Source organism: Elaeis guineensis, chromosome 14 (genome assembly GCF_000442705.2).
Source record: "Elaeis guineensis isolate ETL-2024a chromosome 14, EG11, whole genome shotgun sequence".
NCBI classification, from domain to species: Eukaryota; Viridiplantae; Streptophyta; class Magnoliopsida; order Arecales; family Arecaceae; genus Elaeis; species Elaeis guineensis.
Window position 1 is genome coordinate 64,482,006 of NC_026006.2, and position 7,180 is coordinate 64,489,185.

At 37.5% G+C, this 7,180-nt stretch overlaps 1 protein-coding gene across 2 annotated transcripts; it reads left to right on the forward strand.

The window, feature by feature from the left end:
• Nucleotides 1-3,593: 3,593 nt before the first annotated feature.
• On the forward strand, nucleotides 3,594-5,825 carry LOC105057131 (uncharacterized). 2 transcript variants are annotated; one of them, XM_019854795.3, is made up of 5 exons: nucleotides 3,594-4,101; nucleotides 4,202-4,284; nucleotides 4,382-4,418; nucleotides 4,531-4,639; nucleotides 4,753-5,825. In XM_019854795.3, the coding sequence occupies exons 1-5, from the start codon at nucleotides 3,864-3,866 to the stop codon at nucleotides 5,372-5,374; spliced, it is 1,089 nt and encodes a 362-aa protein (XP_019710354.1). In that variant the 5' UTR covers nucleotides 3,594-3,863; the 3' UTR covers nucleotides 5,375-5,825. The 2 variants fall into 2 exon arrangements, with proteins under 2 accessions (XP_019710354.1, XP_010937910.1); XM_010939608.4 differs by having other exon boundaries at nucleotides 4,208-4,284.
• Nucleotides 5,826-7,180: the final 1,355 nt, after the last annotated feature.

A 7,180-nucleotide genomic window follows, 5' to 3' on the forward strand; every position in this document is an offset into this window, starting at 1 on the left:
CCCCTCTTCAAAGAAGAAAAAAAAAAAAAAAAAAAACCCTCTTTCTCTTATTGCAAAAATGTCATCATAAATGATTAAATTTCGTTTTCTAAAATAAAATCAAGAGCTTGTATAATTCAGTAGGGTGAATAAAGTACAGTGGATCACGAGATAAAGATAAAATATTTTATGTACAAGAGTATGACCCATAATATAATTTCTATGCTCTCTCACATCCGGTTGTGTGACAACTCCAATTAATTGGATGCAAGTGATAGTAATTCCTTAGGCTCTATTTTTGGTTTCTAATATATTGCTATTGTCAAAAATTTAAACAAGCTAGGCTCATGTAATGCGCACGAAAAAAAGCAGTAACAGTGTTTTCCTTCCTGAAGAAAGGGTTAGGTAGCTTGTATCAGTCATTTGTCATACCAAGATATTTATGTGAAACTTGGACTGTGATGGTAAACACCAATTTGGAGAAGTGCTAAATTTCCACAGCCATGTAGATGGGGACAACAAAATAGGGAATAGCATGGGTGAATCACTTGAAAATATGTCCATGATATGTGATTCTTAGCTTATCTCAAATTGGGCAATAAATGGATATAATGACGATACAAGGATTTGTGTTTGAATCCCTCAAGATGTGATATGATATTTCTTGTGCAATAGATCATTTGGTATGAAAGTATTGTCCTTTTCTTGAGAATGAAATTGAAGATGTGGTCCTTCTGAAATTCTGCCATAGAAATACTACAAAGTTGTAAGGCAATTCCTTTTTGTTATGCAGAATAAGAATTAGAACAGTGATTATTATCAAACTTGCTTATTACTAAAATAACTTTATATTCCAAGTAAAAATTAAAATAATTTTTTTTTGGGAATAGGTCCCCTTTTTATTCTTTTACCTTGATTTATATGGACAAATTAAAATGCTCTCAACTCTAGAGTTATTCCAAGCAAAAAGAGATAAATAAAAAAAAAATAATTATCCTATGAAGAATTTACCAAAAAAAGAAATTAACCTATGAAGAATAAGTGACTCTATTCCACTTTTTCTTAGTCCTGAGCCACAAAATTCAAAGCCGACATTGCTTTGTGATATCATATAGGGCCATGGTCTCAACAAAGTACATGCTCAAAGATAAAGCCGAAACAGGGCAGTTTGCATGGCTTTCATCATGGCAAAAGTTTGAGAGAACAAGCAAGGTGTATGTGAAACGTTTAACATATGTTCTCATGCAAGCTAGCTTCTAGCTATTTCATACTTTGAACATTTCAAAAGCCTTCAACCTCTAAACATGAATCATTTTGAACTGAACAGATGCCCCTTAACTAGCCACAGTTAAGATTAATTGGATGAAAAAAATTATAAATAAAGAACGTATTAACTTGGATACAAAACCAGACCAACATACTTAAAACTAGATATTGTAAATGGCACTTAATCTGGTCATTATTCCGCCAACCAATATGGTAAATATGCTTCCAAAAGAAGAACCTTATAAGTCAAGGAATGTCACAAATTAGGGTCCACAAGGCTCATGATTTAATCTTCTTCCGGAAAAAAAATCCCTGCTCAGCTTATTCTAGGTACAGCTTTGGACCATTCCCGACCCTCACAAGTCATAACCACTATTTCTAAATTATGGTACATTAACCTGGTGATACTTTGTCTCACAAAGTCACTTTAATTTCTGGTCGAGACCCAGAATGTTAATGCCGTAAACGTGTCAATATGCTTCCAGAAGAAGGGCCATTCTCATGTATCAAACGGGGACCACAAGGCTGATGACTAAATCTTCCTTCAAAAAATTAATAAATTCCTGCCTAGTTCATTTCGGCACAAACTGAGCCCTACATAGGTCGTGTCAATGGACCAACCATTTTATTAAACAAATAATCGAAACCGATCCACCACAGATTGAACCTGGTTAAATGGATCGAACGGGTTAGATATTGGCACTCCTAAATGTAGTAGTCCTTAGATGTGATAGGTTTGAAGACCAGCAGCTCCGCGCAAGTTCAAGTTGTGGAAATTTTTTTGTGGTCCCAAACTCCAAATTCAATCATTTGGGTGTCCTACTTAGAAAAAAAGGTTTTGTTAGTTTGCCTTGTGATGGGCTTTTGGAGTCTTTGTACCAGTTTCTTTGAGTGAAACACAAGCAGGACTTGAATCTTTAACCGCTTTGGTTGATGATTCTCCAGAAAAAGGAGGACAAAAAACCACTCCGGGTGACTTCTGGGAAGACCACAAAGTTGATTTTGATCATTGACTTAATGAATGGGCTGGAATGACTGGCCAAGGGGGACGGGACGGCTGAAATATGTTAGGAAGTTGTCATCCTTTGTGAGAAAAAGATAGGTAGGGATCAGTCATCAATATTATATTAGATGAATTTTTCAGTATATTAATGTTCTTGACATTAACATCAAAGGTTCCGTTCAACCAAAAAAAAAAAAAAAAACATTAACATCGAAGAAAGAAATGTACAACTTGTGAATTATTCCTCACTTCTCTCTGATATATTTGGGTGGTAATGCTGATGACCTCCAAGAATTTTTGTCTAACCATAGAATTCAAACATATATGTTTTTGTGTCATCATAGAATTCGAGCTTGTGTCCTCAACTTAATGAAATTCTAAAGTTTTACAACATTGTACAGCGGCAAGAATGCGTTGAGAACCTTGCGTCCGTCTTTGCATCACTTGTACTTTTTCCGTTCCCCTTCTTTTTTGTCAATCTGAGCTTTTCTTTTTCAGAAAGCAATCTTAGGAAAACTTCCAAAATTACGGGTTGCATTTGGCCTGAGGAGAGTCCATGCTAAAGCACCGTGTAATTTTATGCCACATGGGCTGTGGAGTACGTGGATCCAATGATCCTTCTGAACTCCAATCTACTTGCATGAGTCACAGTCGTTCCATGAACTGAGTTGCTTCAATGACTGTGCGTGCACCGAGAGTTATAACAGCAAGATCTGGTATTTGTGAGCTAAGAAGCAGTGCTTGAGTTGATATAGTAGTGATGGTTTATCAAGGAAGAGTAGAGAATAACGTTCAACAAACTCTCTTTTATCTTGAGATTATTCTTCGATCAGGTGGCCTAACATTGTAACATTCATTGTTTTTAGCCTGTTATAATAAGTGGAAGATGGGGGTATTCCACGTTGAAAAAATGGAATTCATGAGTTACATGTCATTAATTAACCAACGTAACGAAGGGGTGTGAAGAAAAAATCCTGCGAGATTATTCTTGTGCAAGTTGGTTTAATTATTCCGTGATTCTCGACGAGGGGGTGACATCTATATCTTGAGGTCTCGGTTTCACCGACAGCTCGCATCAAACAGTCAGCAACGTGATCTCACACAGTTCCCACTTCCCATCGCTCCCCCACCACACCCTGCTCTCTCTCATGCCCATACATGCATGCACGCATGCGCATGTGTTGATGTTACGCAGGTTTACATGTATGCGTATGTATGTGTGCATGGTGGTCCAATTCCATGCGCGCATAGGGTCACATGAGCAAGCTTCCGCATGTGAACATCCCAATATCAACACATGCCCACTGATGCATAGGCTATATATACATAGAGTGGGGGGGGAGAGAGAGAGAGAGTTGTCCCTTAGTGTTAGGATTAGGGTTTTTGGGGCTTCTGCCATGTTTCTTACTCTCCACATGTCAAATATAAGATGATATGATGGCGAACTGATGATCTCACCCAAGCTTGATGGGATCACCATCGGTGGACCAATCCAGTCTGAGGTGTTCCTTAGATGGTAGAGGAAGAGAGAAGGCAACGGAGATGGTTAGAGCTAGCTACCTCTTGGTTTGTGTTGTTAATTTCATCCTGGGGTGAGAACTAAGGGGCAGGAGGTATGATGGCAAAGAATTTTTCCGAGAAATCTGCTGACAAGGAAGGAGATGAGGAGGATGGTGATGAAAACCCAAGACATGGAAGAAGCTCGAGCAATAGCACAATTGAGGAAAGCAAGAAGGCGACTGGCTCAGGGTCTGTACGTCAATACGTCCGATCGAAGAATCCTAGGTTACGATGGACGCCAGATCTCCATCTTTGCTTTGTTCATGCTGTCGAGAGGCTCGGTGGCCAAGATCGTGAGTAGATCATACTTCCTGACACAATAATATATGGGTTCTTACTGATTTTCTAATTTAAGATTTCATCAATCTGTTCTCTTTCTTCTTCACTCTTGAGGTGCAGGAGCAACGCCTAAGTTAGTTCTCCAGTTGATGAACGTTAAGGGCCTTAGCATCGGTCATGTCAAGAGTCATTTACAAGTAATTTCTTCAACTAATTTGATATTATTAATCAGATCTTTGTTAAATTTCCTATTTTCTTCTCTTTATAATGGTGAAATTTGTTTGATCATGTCAGATGTATAGGAGCAAAAAGATCGATGCATCTGGTCGAGGTAAGCTAATTCCTATTGGAAGGCACTATAAGAAAGCTCAAATTAGGATTTATTATTTCTCCATCCATGATACATAGTTTATGCTTTTGGAGCCTCACCTTTAAAATTGCAGTTATAGCTGATTCAAGGAACATGATTGAAGGCAGGGAGCGGTTCGCATACAGCTTTAACCATCTTTCCATGTTACATGACTTTCATCAAAGGCCTCATACCTATTCCAGGTTTATCTAGTTCATTAATTAGATTACAACCATCCTTCATTGATCGTTATAGAAACATGTTCAAATTGAGTAACACCATGGCATGATATATATATATCCTTATTCTTAACCAGATATGACTCTTCTTTGAATGGTCATGAGTATTGGAATACTATGAGTTTGGGACTTCACAGTTCAGCTGCGGAGATGATCTTTAGAGGTCATCATGGTGTGATGGGCATCCGAGAAAGCCATGTGGATAGTTTTACTCGAATCGATCGAGCTAGCGGCGGGAGCAGAACATCTGAAGATTTCCATCAGCTATATGATCATAAAATTGGAAGAACCCAGTTTAGACCAAGAGGAATAGAACCCTGCTCCATATCCCAGATGCATGGAGGAGGAATACAGCAGGCTGGTCGATTTAGTAACACCTGCGCCCAAGAGATCGAACAGCAAAGAACAACACCAGCACCGAGCCTGGGAGGGCGATGCATGATGAGATGGAGATATGAGGATCATGGGCTGGATCTGGATCTATCGCTTAACATCGCATCGAGGCATGAGAAGAGGAAAGGAGATTGGGAGGATGAGGAAGTAGACAGTAGTTTATCCCTCGCCCTGATCCCTCCTTTATCAAAACAGGAAGGATGTTCTAGAGATGCCGAGAGAGCCTCAAAGCTAATCAGTTTGAAGGAGAGAGATTACAGTGGGGAGCATGCAAGAGGGACAAGTACTCTAGATCTGACTATATGAGCGGAATGTAGTGAGATCTTGTGGTACTTGTCTGAAGGAGGGTTGGAAGATAGCCTACACGCACTTGTTGTTACTCTCTTTTAGTTTGTTTTGTACTCATTACGTAGGTGTTGGAGCCCAGTAGGATTCTTCAGAGACTTCCATACAAGCCTTTCCATGTTCCAACCGAAGGCAAACCTCACAGAGGACTTGGAGAAAAATTGGTCAGGAGCACGCGGTCTGACCTACTGCAGCTTTGAGTGTGCCTTTTTTCTTCGTGTAATTAAATGATACCGTATGAACGTTGGAAATGGTGGGTGCCATTGACCGGATTCCTACTCCGTCGACTTTGGACTTACAATGCCTATCTGCCGGGCTTCTTGCCGCTGATTTCAATGGCCAATGGCACTATTGTAAGAATATTTTACTGTAGTTACAAATAATAGTGAAGCTTTTGTCTTCTTTGCTTTAACAGGATTTAGGGACCACTTATGACTCTCATATGCATTATTTTCCTGCTGTGCTTTTCTATTTTTCTGCCAATTCATATATAGCAAGTCATGTCAAGCATTAGTTTGTATACTTTCTTTGTTTGATAGTGATCATACGACTCTTTCAAAATTTCTCTTTCCTTTAAACATGTCAACATAATCTGTCACTCTTATCGTTGAGTTGCTTTTTTATTAAGAAAACCAAATTTAATTCATTGTAATAGGATATTTCTATTCCATTTTTCACTTTATAGGCTTGTAGAATGAAAATGGAGATGCAAGGGCCAACTAAAAAACAGTTAAAAGTTGGACTTGATTACCTCCATTCTTCTTGGTGTTGTTCTTGTTTACAATTATTCTCTCTAAATTATAGCATCCTCAAGTGATGTTAAAAATGTATATCAATAGTTGTTTCTTATTGATGCACGACCATGCATATATATCTAGTTGAACTCCTTGTATTCAGTTTAATATCACTATTTTGCAAAATTCAATGCACACAGGTATCAAAGTCCATCCAAATCAGAATTAGTACGTATTATATGATATATAACTTCATACAAAGCTACATATAGTTAACAAATAAGTATACAGCATGCAGTTATCGCAAACCATATAGAATAAAATCACTAGTGTAACAATTTAAAATGATTTTTATATAAATAAATGATCAATATCCAAAAATTCTTATCTTTATCATTAACCAAATCTAGATATAGTGTCTACCATTTCATTCCTAGCATGTCCAATCAACGACATAATTCCAATACATTCTCAATTAATCATTAGCACAAGAAACAATAAATTATTATTAGATTTCTATTTTCAAAGCTCTAATATCTGAATTACACTTAATCCTAGCTAAATCTTTTAATTTTATCTAATACATAACTAATTATTAAATAAAGATTTAAGAATTTATCTTGATTTAGAAAATTTAGGGATTAGAGTGTCAATCCCTTGCTTAATGTCCTCTTATTTAGTTGATCGCACCCCTAGAGCGCTGAATCAATATCCTCAATTAAAATATCTAATTGTAGAGCAAATCAAGGACACAACAAATTAGATAACTGCATCCAATAATTTGAGTGATTTAGATCTAAATAACCAATGGATTATAAAATAAGTCAAACCAAAGTAAGAAAGGAAAGATAGAGTCATCAATGATGAGGTTCAAGGATGTCCGGTGCTAATTGCGTGGAGCTCAAAATGCAGGATGATGACAAAGTAGCTAATCTAAAATCTTTGACCAATGGTTAACTTAGGGTCCACCAATTAGAAACCCAAGACCCACTACTAAGTCTCCTTGATTAGGTGGAGAGAGAAAGAAAGAATA

Coding starts and splice junctions, on each gene's coding strand:
- LOC105057131 (XM_019854795.3), top strand. CDS start 3,864: ATGATGGCAAAGAATTTTTCCGAGAAATCTGCTGACAAGGAAGGAGAT. Junction 4,102..4,201: donor GAGGCTCGGTGGCCAAGATC/GTGAGTAGATCA, acceptor TTCACTCTTGAG/GTGCAGGAGCAACGCCTAAG. Junction 4,285..4,381: donor ATGTCAAGAGTCATTTACAA/GTAATTTCTTCA, acceptor TGATCATGTCAG/ATGTATAGGAGCAAAAAGAT.